Source organism: Rhinoraja longicauda, chromosome 23, assembly GCF_053455715.1.
Source record: "Rhinoraja longicauda isolate Sanriku21f chromosome 23, sRhiLon1.1, whole genome shotgun sequence".
NCBI lineage: Eukaryota > Metazoa > Chordata > Chondrichthyes > Rajiformes > Arhynchobatidae > Rhinoraja > Rhinoraja longicauda.
The window spans coordinates 9,027,277-9,044,436 of record NC_135975.1 but is presented as its reverse complement, the minus strand read 5'-3'; the positions used below and the strand labels follow the sequence as shown (position 1 = coordinate 9,044,436).

Genomic DNA, 17,160 nt, shown 5'->3' with positions numbered 1-17,160 from the left:
TTTTTATTTCAGTTATCGAGTTACTTCAAGTTATCGATTCACTGACCCCAATAGTCCCCGACCCTCAAATGGATATATTTTTAAATAATCCTGCCCAAACTTTCAGATCCTCTGGGACTGGAATAGATCACACTGCAACACGCAAGAGACACAAAATGCTGGAGTAATTCAGCGGGTCAGGCAGCATCTCTGGAGAGAAAGAAAAGACGGCCGAAGGGTCTCGACCCGAAACGTCACCTATTACTTCTCTCCAGAGATGCTGCCTGACCCGCTGAATCCCTCCGGCTTTTTCGGTGTAAACCAGCATTTGCACGCCCTTCTTACACATTGCAACCCGCAACGTGGAGTGAAATGCCGAACATGAGTATCGTGCGGCCGAGTGGCATTGTGGGATGTGTAGTTTCCACTCTGGTGCCGAGCTGGCGAAAGGATGGTAAAAATGAACTACGTTAACCGAGAGGCTTTGCGCGCCCGTGACGCGATGGGCGGGCGAGCGGCCGGCCGGCGCCACCAGTAAGACACGGAGAACTACAAGGCCCGGCAACGCGGGCGGTTGGAAGCTCCGAGAGGTGGAGCGAACGGAGAGAGCGCAGTCCGCCAGTGAGTGCCACAGTCGGGAGTGTGAGAGAAACCGGCGTATTTCGAAAAGATAAGTGAGTGAGTGAGAGAGGTTAAAAAGGGGTGACGGAAGTAGGATAAAATATGTCGCTACAGGTAGTCACGGCGAAGCTGGCCGAGGTAGAGCTGAGGGAGGCCGTGGTGGCCCCAGAGAAGGTGAGCGCCGAGGGCAACGGCGTCCAGACAAAAGACATGGAGCCCACGGCTACAACCTCGGCCGAGGAAGTCAAGCAGCATCACCTGCCACCGCTCAGCACCGCGGCCAAGGACGCCAAGTCGGCGATGAAGCGGGTGGAGGCCGCGCAGAACGGGGACACGTTCAACGCGGACGGCACCGTCATGGAAGCGCCGCGGACCGTGAAAAAGGTGAGCCTGACCGGCAAATCCTTTCTCCCTCTCTCTCCTTCACTCCTTCCCTCACTCGGTTCCTCATAGTTCTTGTACGCCTGTGCTCTCAACAGCCGCAAGATAAAGGGGTTCGTGTGGTAACTTGTGACCAGTTGGAGTCGGTGGTTAACAGCAATCGGGGACCTTTCTCTGCGGCGGAAGGTTAACTGCCGGGCTGTGGTGAATGAATGAGTGCTCAGGCCCTGCTCACTGGGGCGGAACACCTGGTTTGCCCCGTGTACTAATCCGCTCGCCTCTGGCGCAGAACACAAAGTGCTGGAGTAACCCAGCAGGTCAGGCAGCATAGAAACATAGAAAATGGGTGAAGGAGTCGGCCCTTCGAGTCTGCACTGCCATTCAAGGTGATCATGGCTGATCATCCAAAATCAGTACCCCGTTCCTGCTTTCTCCGCATGTCCCTTAATTCCGTTAGGCTAGCCCTAAGATCTGTGGAGGAAGGACTTGGACAGGCGACCCTTCTTCAGACTCAGCTCCTCATTTTGACTAGCTCTTCATTTCTGGTACAACCCAGAGAGAAACCATTCTACCCATCGTTTCCATTTTTTTAAAAGCTATCTCATTAACCAATACATCCCTCAAACAATTTTCTGTCACTCTTGCTGCTCCTGGCACCGAGCTCTCTTCCTTTCTATCCACTCTTCTCTTGCTCTGGGTTCCCTTTTTTCTCCCTCATCTGTCCTCCCCCTTGTACCCACCATCACTCACCACTATCTGCACCCTTTTCTCCACTTATCACCTCCAACCTTGGTCACTTTCTTCACCCTTCTCTCCCCCACCTGACTCATCTGCTAACCTTCATCTCCTTGCAGTCTAAAGAAGGGCCCCAAATAAAAAAATGCCTATACGTGTCTTCCAGAGATACTGCCTGACCTGCTGAGTTACTCCAGCACTTGTCTTTGTTTTTTATAAACCAGCAACTGCAGTTCCTTGTATCTCCAGCTCTTGCCCCAGCTTTTCCCCTTCCCTCCTGTCAGCTATTTCCCCATTACTTCATCAAATTCAAGATGGGCCTTGACCTACAACGCTGTCTATTCCTTTCCTTCCACATATGCTGCCTGACTGCTGAGTTCCACCAGCATTTTATTTTTTTGCCTAGTCTTGTTACCTTTCCCCATTATTCTTGTGGGATTTCTTTTAAGACAAATTATTTTATTTGAAAATTAATTAATGTTTGTATACCACGGCCACCACACATGGCCTCTGACTTGCCAGTGTGCGTATTATGGTGATGATTAGTAACTCAATGCCTACCATGTAATGGAAGTAGAATCAATAAGTACCCTCAAAATGAAACTGGATAGGCGCCTGAGCAAAAAGCACTGCAGGGCTACAGGGAAATTGAGTAGTTTGCTCTATTTGGAGCTGGTATTGACTCTTATTTGTTCACTCGGTGTGAATGTTGCTGGCGTGCATTGTCCATTCTTAGTTTCTTCTGAACTGAAGAGTGAATTTGCAGTCAACCACACTGAGTATTGTAGATCAGACCAGATTTCCCTGAAGAACTGTAATGGACAAAATTGCTTTCTTTGTGATAAACTGGTAGATTAATAGTTGCTGTTATAGGTGTCAGCTTTTTGTTTAATTGTTTAAGTTCAAACATTCTAATTGACTTGTGTTTTGGGTTTGGACTCGTATCTAAGTTTTATTAGCCAAGCTTCAGCATGCTAGTCAACCAGTGCATACCCAGAATCACCATACCTATGAAAGCCAAATGACCTTTTGGATCATAAAATGCAATGTTTAGTTTAGAGATACAGTATAGAAATGGGCCCTTCGGCCCACCAAGGTCATGCTGATCACCAATCGCCCATTGTAAGCTGTGGGAGGAAACCAACACGATCTATGGTAGAATGTGCAAACTCCGCACAGATGGCACCTGAGGTCTGGATTGATCCAGGGATTCTGACCCTGTAAACCAGTGGCTCTCTACCAGCTGCTCTAGTATGACATCCAGTGGTTATAAGATGTTTTTACAGCTGAAACACCAACTTTGAAGGTGTTTAATATATTTAATTGACAGGAGGGTTCTAACCAAAGAGGACAGATTTGATAAATGAACACAAGTTTGTGGTGAGATGTCCATTTCATCTCCATTAACAACTGTAAATCCTCCCACCGCTCCCCTCCCCCAAGGTGTCCCCCAAGGCTCAGTCCTTGGCCCCCTCCTCTTCATCCTCTACCTGTTCCCCCTTGGTCAATTAATCCGCCGTCATGGTCTCGACTTCCACTGCTTCGCCGATGATATCCAGCTCCTCATCTCCACCAAGTCAATCTCCACCACCACACACTCTACACTGACAAACTGCATCACTGAAATAAAATCTTGGCTTCAATCAAATTTCCTCAAACTCAACTGCAACAAATCTGAAATCATCATCATTGGTCCAAAAACGCTCATCAAATCCACCCAAAACTTCATCCTCAATATTGATGGTCTCCCAGTATCCACCTCCCCTCACATCCGGAATCTTGGAATCATCTTTGATCAAACCCTCTCCTTCGACAAACACATCACAAAGACAGCCTTCTTCCACCTCAAAAACATTGCCCGTCTCTGTCCATCCCTCTCCTGCAGAAACCCTCATCCACGCCTTCATCACTTCCCGTCTGGACTACTGCAACAGCCTCCTCTATGGCTCACCCTCAAAAATCATCAGTAAACATCAATACATTCAAAACTCCGCTGCCCGTCTACTCACCCACTCCCCGATCTGTGACCATATCACCCCCGTCCTTTACAAACTCCACTGGCTCCCCATCCCCCAGATAATCCAGTACAAAATCCTCCTCATGACCTACAAAGCCCTCCATAACCTGGCCCCATCCTACCTGACTGACCACCTCCACAGGCACACTCCCACCTGCACCCTCCGCTCTGCTGCTGCCAATCTCCTGTCCGTCCCCCCCCCCCCCCCATCCGGACCAAACTCAGATCCTGGGGGGACAGGGCTTTCTCCATCGCTGCTCCCACCCTCTGGAACTCACTACCCCAAACCGTCAGAGACTCCTCCTCACTCACCACATTCAAAACATCACTGAAGTCTCACCTGTTCAGCACTGCCTTCAACCACTGAAGGTCACCTCACCTTCTGTCTCCTTTTTCTGTTCGTTTACTTATTTATCTATTTATTCACTTCTCTATGTTCTAGAAATCCCTGTAAAGCGTCTTTGAGTGTTTGAAAAGCGCTATATAAATGTAATGCATTATTATTATTATTATTAGATGTAAAGTGCTGGCGGACCATGGGTCAGGCAACATTTGGGGACAGGCAACTTTTAGAATTGGGACCTTCTTCAAACTGCCTGCCTCTCTGAGTTCTCCCAGCACTGTATTTGCTCAAGATTGCAGCATTTGCAATTTCTTGAGTTTACAAGTTTGGGATGGTTGACTGAAGGAGAGAGATGTGAGATCAGAAAGAGATAAGTTTCTTGTTAAACGCCTCCTGAAATTTTACAATTTGACTCAAGTTATAGTGTACTTTGTAACAACATTCAACAGGAATTGTGTATACATTTATGAAGGAATACACTTCGGACAGTGGGAACATTAGGAGACTGAACTTACACAAACGGACACAAAGGGCCATTAAATATTTCCAGTGCTGAAACATGTTTAGAAAATGTGAGGGAAGTACGTTTTTCAGATCTCCAATGTTGCTTTATTCGAGTCCTGCCTTGGGAATGAACAGCCCTCACTGAAAAATAGTTGAATAAACTTTAAAATGTTCAATAGTCGCAGTTGCTCGATCTGTATCTGTCTGGTGCACAGGCTAGATAGTTTGTGCTTGGAACTCATTTTAAAGTTTATTCAATGGATTGTTTTATTTTATAAAGATTACGACAGTTCTATTGAGTGAACTATTGTAATGAAATGATATTCTCCTGTTCGAAAGTCAAGTATGTTTGATATGTGCATTTGAATGTCATTATCGCAGTCTAAAACGTTGTTTTGGATTAAATTAAAGAAAGCAATTAGTGAAAGATCGAGGGTGACATTTTAATCTAACATTGTGGAGTTGAACTGTAATTTTGTTTCTGTATTTAGAATACTATGTTATGTATTACTAGAGTTCTGTGACAACACGAGTTACAAGCTGAGTTACGACTGAGTGAAACATGCGTCAAGAAATATGTTTCAAATGTTTGGGCAGTGGTACTTGTGCAAAGTTTTGTGTTGCTAATTTGCATGATAGGAACAAATGTTGCTTATGGAAGATTTTCCTCCAAGTACTGAGAATGAAAAAGATATGTCGTGTGAAAGTTGTAATTACCATGAAGTTTTGTAAATACAAATTGGAAACAAAAAAAGTAAGGGGAATCGTATAATCATGATGTAACCTGATGTGTCATCCCAAATAATGAGTTGCATTTTAAATGTGACCTGCCATTGTGACATGTGGTATGAAAAATGTTTGTGTATGGAAGTAGCTGGAATAATTACTTTACCTTTTGCCTTTGTGCTTAATTTTTCTAAAGAAAATCACATTTGTTTTGTAGGTCCACAGATATCTTTTGAGCAATAGCTTTAATTTCTTTTAAATCATGTACGATGTCAATCACAAAGCAAAATATTCAAATCAGTGCATTGTGTATAAATTGAGACCATGTTAGAGTTGAATGGTTTAAAAAAACAATGAAGTTTATTTCCATGTGTCAACAGAGTGAAGAATATTTAAAGTTTTGCAAGCCTAAAGCTCTGCAAAGTGATGTGACATAAACAGAAGAAACACAGAAGGCTCTCTTCAAGGCATATTAGGGAAAGATTGCAGCTGTCTTGTGCTTGTTTAATGAAAATGCTGAGGTTGTAGCTAAAGTTGAACCTGTTTATTGGGTAATTTAAGGCAAACGATGAAAGAAAGTTTAATCTGATTATTTTAAGAAAAACCTTTTTTAATGTAACAGATAAGACTTGTTTACTGAATAATATTTAACAAGTAGCCAAATTGGAGAAAGTGTGTGAAAGGCTTCTGTGAACCCTTACCGTATATCTGTTCAAGGTAGTGGTATATTCAAAAGTTGTTTGGTCAGCAAATTGGAAATATAAATATTGTCATTACAAATATCATGATGCATCATGGCCACGTTTGCTGACAAAATCATAATGGCATTGAATTCCAAAACCATGTATTCTACATTGGTGCAAATCCAATTATGTAGATTGTGAGCACATCAAAGGTTCCCTGAAATATTGACTGTTTCTCTTTCCCAAATCCTACCTGACCTGAATATCTCCAGCACTTTGTTTTATGCCAGATTTCCAGAACTGCCAGGGAGGATGGCAAGATCTGTGCCAAAACTGGAAAAAATCTGAATGAAGCATACTTTAATGTTAATATTTTTAACATTAACTTGATAAGCTGTTGTCTCCATTCTTTCAGGTGACAATGTTGATTTTTTTTTGAGGAGTGGGTGAGGCCAGTGGGTGGAGAGGAAATCTTTTCCAAAGCTTATCTGCCCTATGTTAACTTTGCTTTTTCAGTGATTGCTATCAGAGCAATCTTTGTTTTTAGATACCCACACTCAGAAAAGCTTGGTACTGCTTTCTTCTCGCAATATTTAAAATTGCCACCAAAATAAATAACTGGTGGTTGCACATTCAGTGTATCTATTTTCATGGTCCTTAATGGTGAGCTTGCTAAAATGAGTGGGCAAATCATTCGCACCCCCGGGTCTGTGCTGATTTAATCTGATGATTGTGGATTCAAGATCCTTTGCAAAGACACGCACAGTCATCTAGGCAGTGACGTCTTTAGAATAATATATCGTATTGGATGATAGCTACTCTCTTGGAAAACTTTTTTTTAAATCCCATGCCAATTAATGAAAGGAGAGCAGGTGACATATTCGTGTATCCTAGCCAATATTTATCCCTGAACTGTAATTAAAAGGGATTAACTGGTCATTATCACATTGCTGTTTTAAGATCCAGCTGCACACAATTTTTGTGCATCACATACTCTACTGGTACAGTTTGGAAAGAAAAGGCTACAAAACTGATAGACAATCTGAGATCAATAAAGTTGCTACTATAAATGCAAATTTTGTCATTTGGGATATCCATAGAGAAAGTAGTGCTCTCCGTTCAAAGTATGTATGCATGGATATTGGATTAATGATTGGAATGTGCAGCTTCTTTGTTCCTACATATTTGACTTTCTGACCTAAAATGAATTCAGTGAAGGATTATAAAAGATGATATATCATTTACATATTTTCCTTGAAAGCAAAAGATGCTTGGAAAAGAAAATTGAAGGAATACGGACTTTTGTAGCAATGATTAGATTGGAAGTTACATGTTGTGGAATTGGCTATCGGAAGGAAAAAGATGTGGGAAGGAACTGCAGATACTAGTTTACACCAAAGATGGACACAGCAGGCTGGAGTAACGCAGTTGAACAGGCAGCATCTCTGGGTCACCCATTCCTTCTATCCAAAGATGTTGCCTGTTTTGGTGAGTTGCTCCAGCATTTTGGGTCTATCTACAGAAGGAAAAATATTTTGGCTTGCTGATAAATGTTCATGAAGCATCTACAAAACAATATTTAAGTCTTGGACTTCATAAAGAATTGTTAAGAGGTATGGATGGATTAAGTGTTTGGTTTAAGAGTAAATGTGTGCTTTTGCAATTGGTGTGGAAGAGCAGGAAATCCAAATTGTGGCAAAAAAAATTGCATGGAGCTTTATGAGCCATGATTATGGGGAAAACGTCTGTTGTGGACATGTCTCCAGTTTAATTACAGGATAAAAAGGTTTGGGACAGAGAGATTTCACAAAATGCTGGAGTAACTCAGCAGGTCAGGCAGCATCTCGGGAGAGAAGGAATGGGTGACGTTTCGGGTCGACGTTTGGGACAGAGAGATTGGATGTGAGTGACTGCAGATTGGGTAACTCAAGAAGAAAAGGTATATTTTGTCCCATATTGCATACAGTATTGATTATCTTTCTAAAAATAGGTTTATACTCGAGTAGTACAGTGGCCATTGAGTACGTTCACTGTGATATGCCAGATTAATACTTTGTTCTGAAAGAAAACTCTTATGAATGATTTTGAGTCAAGCCAGAAAATCATTGTTATGCAAAGGTTAAGCATAGTTTTTTGAACATTAACAGCAAGCAGGGGAGTTGTACAAAATACTAATTTAGGGGGAAGATAGAATGTACAAATCAATTCTGTTGATCTCTTGTGTTACTGAAGGGAGAAAGAGCTCAAAGGAGCAGGCAAATTTTATAATGCAACTCTGGAAGAAATCCAGTGTATGTTTTTGATTTAACAGTCATGGTCTGCATAGTTCAGTGCCAAATCACATTAATCTGCATGTAAAATACTCTTAGGGTGAATGAAGGACCATCTGCATATAGACCTGTAGAACAATCCACAGATTATCTTTTTGTTATTGTTCATTGATCTTTCAGGATCTTAACATTGCTGACATGGCTGACATTTGCTGCCCATCCTTAACTGCCCTTGAGAGGTTGTGGTAAGCAGCTTTCTTGAATCTCTGTTATTCCTTTGGTGGAAGTACTGCAGATGAGGGAGTTCCAAGATTTGGGCCAAGGAAAGATTAAAGTAAAGTATTTCCAAGTTGGGATGGTTTGGAAGGCAGCCTGTAGGTGATAGTTTTCCCAGGTATTTGCAATCTCATCTTTGATGATATTTGTTGCAGATTTGGTTGATAACAGTATAAACAGTATAATAGAGCTTTATTTGTCGTTCGGTACCGAAGTACCGGAAGAAACTACATAGTAGTCATAGAAAAAAAAAAAGAACACAGGACACATAGCCCCAACACAAACGTCCATCACAGTGACTCCAAACACCCCCTCACTGTGATGGAGGCAACAAAACTTCCACTCTCTTCCCCACGCCCACGGACAGACAGCTCGTCCCCGACCGACCCGCACAGTCCCCGCAAGGGGATGGAAGTCCCCCGGGCCGAATTGCACCGGGCGCTGAAACGTCTCGCGGCTGTTGGATTGAACCCAGCTATAATAACTATTCTCTTGGGTGTCAATAGCATGATGTATTAAAGCCTTGCACTGTGGAAATAATTAACAAAATCCCATTCAAATAGCACAAGTACAGGACATTTGGAGATATTGAAACTGGAACAGAATAACAGCTTAAGAAGCTTCCAGGTAATAACATATTGCCCCTCATTGGGACAAAACTGTTTATTTATCATGACCGATTTTGACAATTTAATTGTTGTGTGAATTGGATCCACTGAACTCTCTGGAGCTTTCACGATGAGAAATGAAGAACACTCTGGTTCACAATGTTTTGTATTGTTGATATGGGACATCATTTTGGTTTGACGTATAATCTATAAGAAAACATACTATGGATTATGAGCAAGAAGAGAGGTATGAGTAGGTTGAGAAACGCTGTGACCTTCTAAGCTTGAATAGTGTCATTGGTACTGTTTAAAATTTTAAATGAACTCAATGCTGTCAACATTTAAGCAGGCAAAAACCCTAAGTTTCCACCTCGACGTAAGTAAGGAGAAATACTTTAATCATAATGATCATGAAAGATTACCAAGATATAGTGGAAATACTTAATTTTGGCTGCTGAGGTCCTTAGATTTGTTGCATAATCTGCTTCCTGGTGTTAATCTTTGATCGCTGTCACCCGAGTTATAAATTAATCAGTCGGAAATGAACGAGCTGCAGATAATTCCAGATCTTAACTCCATGCTGGCCTTATGCTAAATTTATTTGCCCTTTATTGCTATTTCCCATCTGATCTTTCTGTGAGTAATTCATTGTTATTCCACCTACATGTTTTAATTCAAAGATTTTGGTGGTTTCATTAATCCAGCAAATTGCTAGATCTGCTTTTTTGCTATTTGTACGTGTGGCTCACTGATTATCCACTGCAGTCTTATAGGAATTTGGCATCAGCTTAAAGTACATTTAAAAGGCAAAGCTAAGTTTAGATTTGTAGTATAGAAAGAGAAAAATACATTTCCAAATGCTGGGAGCATAGAACAGACATAGCAATGTTGGTAAAATATTTTTTTGCCAGAGTTGTGTATGTTAGAGTTGAAATTGACATTGGAGGGAGAAGTGATATTTCTGGAACTATAATTGTTATAAGTGATATTTCTGGAACTCTAATTATTAGTTTTCACATAATGAATTCAATGAGGTTGCTGGCTTGATTGACCAAATAGCTTTCTTTACATGCCAATAACCACAGCATGTTTTGCATGTTCTTGTGTTTTATGGTTTCCCTGAGGTAGCAGAAAGTGACTTGCACCGATGGTGAGGGTTGCTCTGCCAAATTAATTCCAGAAGCACATATTTGCATAAAAGATACAAAGCGCGGGTGTCTAAAGAAGGGTTCTGACCCGAAACATCGCCCATCGTGTCCTCCAGAGATGCTGCCTCACCTGCTGAGTTACTTCAGCACTTTGTGTCTTTTTTTTATAAATTAACACCTTTGGTCCCTTGTTTTGACAGTTGCTTGTGATTTTAAACTGCAAATTAACATTTTAAATCTTCCCTCTCTCACTGTAAACATATGTCCTCTGGTTCTTGTTTTCTCTATTCTGCATATAAGACCATGTGCATTCACCCTATATATTCCCCTCGTGATTTTATACAACTTTATAAGATTACCCCTCTGCCTCCTGCACTCCAAGGAATAAAATCCTAGCCTGCCCAACCTCTACCTGTAGCTCTGACCCTCAAATCCTGGCAACTATGTCAATCCTGGCTTACTTTAGTCCTAGGGAATGCGTGGAGCAGTACGATCTAGAAGTACGTACATAGTTTCATGAAAGTGGTGTTGCAGGGTGGTGAAGAGGATTGTTGGCACGTAGGCCTTTGTCAGCCAGGAAATTAATTATACAAGTTGGGGTGTTATGTTCCAGTTGCACCAGACATTGATGAGGTACTTGGAGAATTATGTTTGTTTTGGTCACCCTACTAAAGGAAAGATGCCATTAAGGTGGAATGATTGCAGAGAAGATTTATAAGGATGTTCCCAGGGCTCAAGGGCCTGAGTTATAGGTTGAGCAGGCTAGAACTTTAATCCTTAGAGCAAGGTGGCTGAGAGGTGATCGTACAGAATGATGAGGGGATAGGTAGGTGAATACACAGTCTTTATCCTGGGGTGGGGCGAGAGAATATTTTCACTCAATAGTATATCTGGAATGTGTAAGTTGATGTGAATTGATTCAATTCGCCACGGAGTAATTTCTTACCTGTGTGTTACTTTATGACGTGCCTAACAACACCAGAATAAAGTTCCGAGAACAAAATCAACACCGAGTTCGGAGAAAGCAAAACACGCACAGCTGAGTAGAGGAAGCTGTGAGGCTGTGAATGGGTTGCAGTGTATGCGTGTGAATTCTAAGATCAGTGTGTTGTGAAATAGAAGCCAATATATTATAGCAGCCTCTAGGGCGATGAGCAAAAACAGACCTGATTAATTTTAGACATGAGCAGTAGGGCTTCAGATGTGATTAAGTTTATTAATTGTGAAACATGGAAAATTGACCAGGATTTCTGATGGAAAACTGAGACCTGCAAATTAACCAGTCTTCCCCTTCAGTTTGACTCTGAAAACCACAGCTGATCAATTGAACAGGTAACTTCAAATAAATGTCACAATATTTATGACATATAAATATTCTTGAAGTTGAATTTAATAAACCCCCTCAAATTGTGTGGGAAAGCAAGTAAATTTCCAATCTCTCACCCGAGCCTGGAACACAGTCTTTCACCCACTATAACTGTGTTATTCAGTCCCTTCCCATGCTTTTGCACACCCTTTCAGCAACTTGCTATTTACTGTTTCTATCCTTTCCTTTTCACAAGGTGCAAACTTGCATACCTTGGGTAATTATTTTTACAAACTTGTATATGAACGTATAAATTAGGACCAAGATGTAGGCCCTTTAAGACTGCTCTGCCACTTTAGAGATAATGACTGATTTGGTTACCATTGCAGTGGGCAGGAATGCAGTTGAGGTTATCTTTTACCCTCTGGCTTATCCAGAACTCATCCACCCCTGCCTTGCTGATATTCAAAGAATCTGCTTTCACTGTCCTTTGACAAAGAGAATTCCAAAGGTTATCAACCTTCCAAAAAAAAGTTCACCTGTTGATCCTTTAGATCTAGATTCTTCCAGAAGAGAGAATGTCTTTTTCACCTCCATCCTATCGACCCTTCAGAATCGAGTTGTTTCTTGCACTTCTAAACATTAACATATACACGCTGAGTCTTGCTAAACTTTTCTCGGTATCAATTTTCCCCTTTCCAGTGATTAGTCTGGTGAAACTTGTCTGAACTGCATCCAATAGATTTGCATCCATTCTTGGATAAGGAGATGGGGTCTTATAGTGTCTTGCATTATTGAAACATAACCCCCCTATTTTTGCTTTCAATTTCCCTCGTAATAAATTATAACATTATGTTGACTTTTCTAATTGTCAACCAGATCTGTCTGCGTCAGAGCTCTGAAATCTCTTGCCATTTAGATTTTTATTTTTTTCTGACAGCAAGGACAATTTCACGTTTTCCTACATTATATATTTTCCTGATCTTTACTAAATTATTTTAATCTAAATATCCCTTTATGGTCTCTTTCCAACTTTTCTACCTATCTTTCTGTCATGAGCAAAAACCCTAATAAGGAGGGAGAAAATTAATTCAGTGAAAATGAGCAAATAATGAAACGAACAACAAGATCTTCTATGGACATATAAAAAGCAAGAGGATAGCTAAAGTAAGAATAGGATCCATGGAGGAGACTGAAGAACTATTAACAATGGGGAACCATGAAATGGAAAATAATTTAAACCAATACTTTCCATCAGTATTCCTGCTGGATGATACTGCAGAATGATAACACTGGGACAAATAGAAGGGAAGAAGCCGATGGGACTCTTATCACGTTCAAAAATTACGCAGAACGTCCTTTTTATTTGTTTGAGAACTAGTTGGTTCTATTGTGATGTTATTTATTTGTAATATTAAATGTTTTGTTTCTTTCTCCACAGACACTGCCTGGTCTGCTGTGCCTTTCCAGTGTCTATCTTTAGTTTTCAAGTCTCAGCAACAGCTCTGACCTGCGTTTCTGTGTGTGCAGTTTGTTTATTTTTCATCTCTCTAACGGTACTTGTTAACCTATCAAGCAGAAGGATCACATTGACAACTCAGACTTTGCCCTCAGAGATATTCCCTCTTCTATCCATTCCTCAATATCCTCTCTGCAGTTTAGAGCAAACACATTTTCTAGCTTTCCCAGTGCGAATGGAGGCTCCTGGACCAGACAGACGTTCTCTTTCCACAGATGAGCCTGACTTGTTGAAAGTTTCTAGTGCCTTTCTGTTTTTATTTAGTATTTCCAGGATTTGCATCTTTTTTCATTTATTTTCATTTTCTGTTCTGTCTGTTGCATTTAGCGTGACTGTAGTAGTGCAGAATGTGATTAAAGGTCTATTCATTAGGCCAATCGCACCTTCATAAATGGATGCATCTGCAACCGGTAAATTGAAGAGGGTATGGTTTAAGCCCCATTGGTTCACTTACAACCTGCTGCAAACCCAGTCTGGCAATTATGATTCTGCCTTTCAAGATTCAATTGGTTTGGCTAGTGATAGTGCTGCTAAATCATACTTTGCTATTCAAGAATATTGCGTTCTGCTGCACTGCTCTTTGCTGCTTCATTCTAAGTTTGGTTCAATAATTGATCAGTTCAAGGGCAATGGTAGGTCGTGATTGGTTAAGTTACCTGTTTTTACAATTTCATTAGATCTGGTGTCAACACGGGAAACCCCCATGGTTAACCCTCGCACTTTGTCAACGCCTCCCTGTGGTATAAGCTGTACCCGTGAATTGTGATTGAAAACTTTGGCACAGTGGCTGTAGGATATGATTCTGTGTCAAACTTGATTGCTCCGCAAAACTGTTCTCTGGATATTTGGTAATCTGTTTGGGTGGGGAATGAGTTTGTGTGCAATTGCTGTTTAATGCATAATTTTCATATCATTGAATGAGCTGAGTTTGTTCTTGATTTGAAGCTCCTTCTATATACTTGAACACAAATATGTAGGTTGACACTTATGTACAAAAGCATAAGCGCTCTATGCTTGGACCTCTAGATCTGCTCATTTACATTTCACATTCTGACCAGGTCAGCTGCCTTCTTCTTGCGTTTGAGGCAGCAGAAGTTATGAAGCTGCTTCTGCTGTCTCTGTTGTCGTTCGCCTGATTGAGGTCAGTTGACAGGGCTCACCATGGGGAGGTCGACAACGTGAGCCCCACCAGGCCAACCTGAGGAATTATCACTTTTTTTCAAAGTACATATATATGTCCGCACATGGAGGATCTAATTATTGTCAATATAAATGCACTAATCACTTTCCAGACCAATGGTCTCGAGTAGCTCCCTACTCTGTGCTGTTCTGATAGAAAGAAGGCATTGTTTACAGATTTGAATTGTGTGATTTCAAAACTTATTACTGCTTGTTATTTGTGGAGGAGTAAATGTCTTTATCTCTCATGGAAACAATTGTTTAATGTATTATTGAAGGTATTGCCACTTGGAATGAGACCCCTAGCAGACCCCTGCCTTAAAGGTAACAGTGTTTACAGAGATTGCTGTTTATAGGATTTATTTTTATTTTGTTTTTCTTGTACATGTTCACATTTGAGTGTTGCTTAATTCCACAACAAAAGCACCAGCCCAATTATTCACTCACTATAGCACTGACACATTGGCATACTAATATTCTATCTGTACAATATACTGTTGTTACTGAATAAAGCTACTCAAACTATACCTTCCAAATCTGCAAGTTCATCCTCGGTGATTAAAGGTTGTAGGTACACAGATGTCACCACCATAATCTGGGCCTCCCTCTGAATTGCACATGGTCTTGACTTAAAATATGTTGCCATTTCTTCATCACTGCTAGGCTTAACTGGAGTTCAAAGGACCAACTTAAATTAAAATGTCTGCAATATAGGGACAATGCCACAAGTTTGGATCATCTGAGCCAGTCCCTGGATCTTTGGCCTTCCACTCTAACCTCTCACTTGATTTTTTGATGGGCATATTCTTCTGCCTACCCAATCCCAAATTGCAGGCATGCCCATTTATGCAACAGACCATGCAAACCAAATCAATCCTTGGATTTGAACATTGAACTGCAGTGGACCAAAGGATGTGTTAAGAAATTTGAAAAAGGAAGCTACAGAAGTAAAATATCACTGATTTAATAGCTCTGTGTTATAAGAAGAATGAAGTTCTTTTCCCTAAAAATGCACATCCTATTGACTTTTGCAGATTACAATAATCAATAATCAATAAAAAATAAATATTACTGGTTAATTCTTCCTGCATTTATTTTTAGTGTATCTGGTAATAGAGGCAAAGCCTTGTGGAGCCTTGCTCCTTTTTAAACCATTGTGGGAGTATCTTCATCAAAGGGCCCATCACCACTCGAGAGAAATAATAGTTACACAATGATCCTCTGAGTTCCTCCAGCACTGTTTCCATAAGATTACAAATCCAATACACAATGTATCGGCATATGTAATCTGCAGTTATTCAACCATAAGAAAATCACATTTATCCAACATTCTGCCACGTTTTAGCGGTCATTACAATATATTCTACCTCAGAAGGATTTAATTAATCCATCACCTCGGTGTGGCTTTTATTGAAAAACAATCCACTCAATTGTAAAGGAATAGTTTTATTCCGTGCCTTTCATGACCTTGATGTTACAGGGAGTGATGTGCTTTTGAAGTACAGTCATTTGTAACTTAGTTAATGTGGCAACTGATTTGCACACAGCAACCGTCTAAAAATAGCAACATGATTATGACCAAATTACACGTTTTGAGATGTGAAGTGAACAGCCAACAAAGGTTGTAAAGATGGGTGTAGAAAAGAAGCAAAATAAGGAGTGGGGCGAAGCATGGCTAAATATGTAGGTATGTCAGGCAGCTGGTAAAGGGCCAGAAAAGGAAATTCAATTCAAAATCAGAGCTGCCACAAGTTCTGGGAAAATGTAGGTGGTTGGTGCAAATCAAAAGATTTGGCTTGAAGAGCAGGACTTGCTGCAACGCTGCCAATGATGGAGCGGCTGAAACTGTAACCTTGAAGGCAAAGGACCTATAGAAATATTGATGCAAAAACACTATCATAAATGGTGACAACATGTTAAACTAGGTTTATTGATTAAAAAGTACACAATTCACAGATGCATATGATTATTTTTGAATTGTACAGTAGTGGTATTTGTGCTCATGTTAATGAACCTTTTTATAGCTTACAAGAGCAAAATCTCAGCAAGGGCCAGGGTATTGTGACCAATAATTCTCAGTCTAAATTCTGTTTTCTTTTCCATCCATGATTTTGAGTACAAACACAGCAATCCATCATTATTCTCTCTGGAATTGGCATTCAACACCTGAAACTCTAATATGGAATTTTGGGTCAGTGTTATTACTGCTTTGTAAGCAGTCCCTTGCTTCCACTCTACTTTTGTAACTATAGAGCTGATTGTAGCAGCAATGTAGAGCCAACGATTCTTCCACGTAAGTGTCAGGAGGTGCTTGATGTTGTTGGCAAGTGGGTTGTTAGGTTGTGGTGCGCACCTTCCACCACTTACATTGGGTTTTGTGTGTTTCTCGTGAATGGACCCGGGTACACAATGCCATCCAGAATGCCCCTCTACTTCTGGCGATTGCAGGCAAGCAATTCCTGGGAGTTGTTGAGGCTGTTACACTTTTTAAAGGAGGCTTTAAGAACACCATTGACCTGAAACCTTAACTTTTCAATTTTCTTGCTTATGCAGGTTTTAGACTTCCACAACTTATTTTTGTTTGCCAGGCATTCCCTTGCCATTTTAGAGTTCAGAAGTGTGTCTTTATCGGGCAAAGAAGCCTGCCCATTGGAGCTGATTGGATGTGACTCGGGCTTCAGTGCTTCGAATTGCATATTGGGAGAAGACACTGCTGATGAATTTGAAGGGTTGAGTAGGAATACACAAAGGGTTGTGTGGTGCTTTGTGGTGTCTGCTCTAGGTAGTCCCCATCTCAGAAGAATAAAGGGGGACAGGAATCGCTGCTGCTTTGTTGACCATGAGTTTGGTGTTGAGGTTTTAATC

General features: G+C 40.9%; 1 protein-coding gene across 7 annotated transcripts in view; it reads left to right on the top strand.

The window, feature by feature from the left end:
• The first annotated feature begins 471 nt into the window (after positions 1-471).
• The window catches only part of ahcyl2b (adenosylhomocysteinase like 2b), a 56,355-nt gene continuing 39,666 nt past the window's right edge, over positions 472-17,160 (top strand). For 4 of the 7 annotated variants that reach the window (XM_078419568.1, XM_078419572.1, XM_078419571.1 and 1 more), the window contains exon 1: positions 472-984. In XM_078419568.1, coding sequence (XP_078275694.1) covers positions 703-984 — 282 coding nt within the window. In that variant the 5' untranslated portion in view covers positions 472-702. The remainder of the gene's footprint in view (positions 985-17,160) is intronic. The other 3 variants (XM_078419570.1, XM_078419566.1, XM_078419565.1) reach the window with 1 other exon arrangement.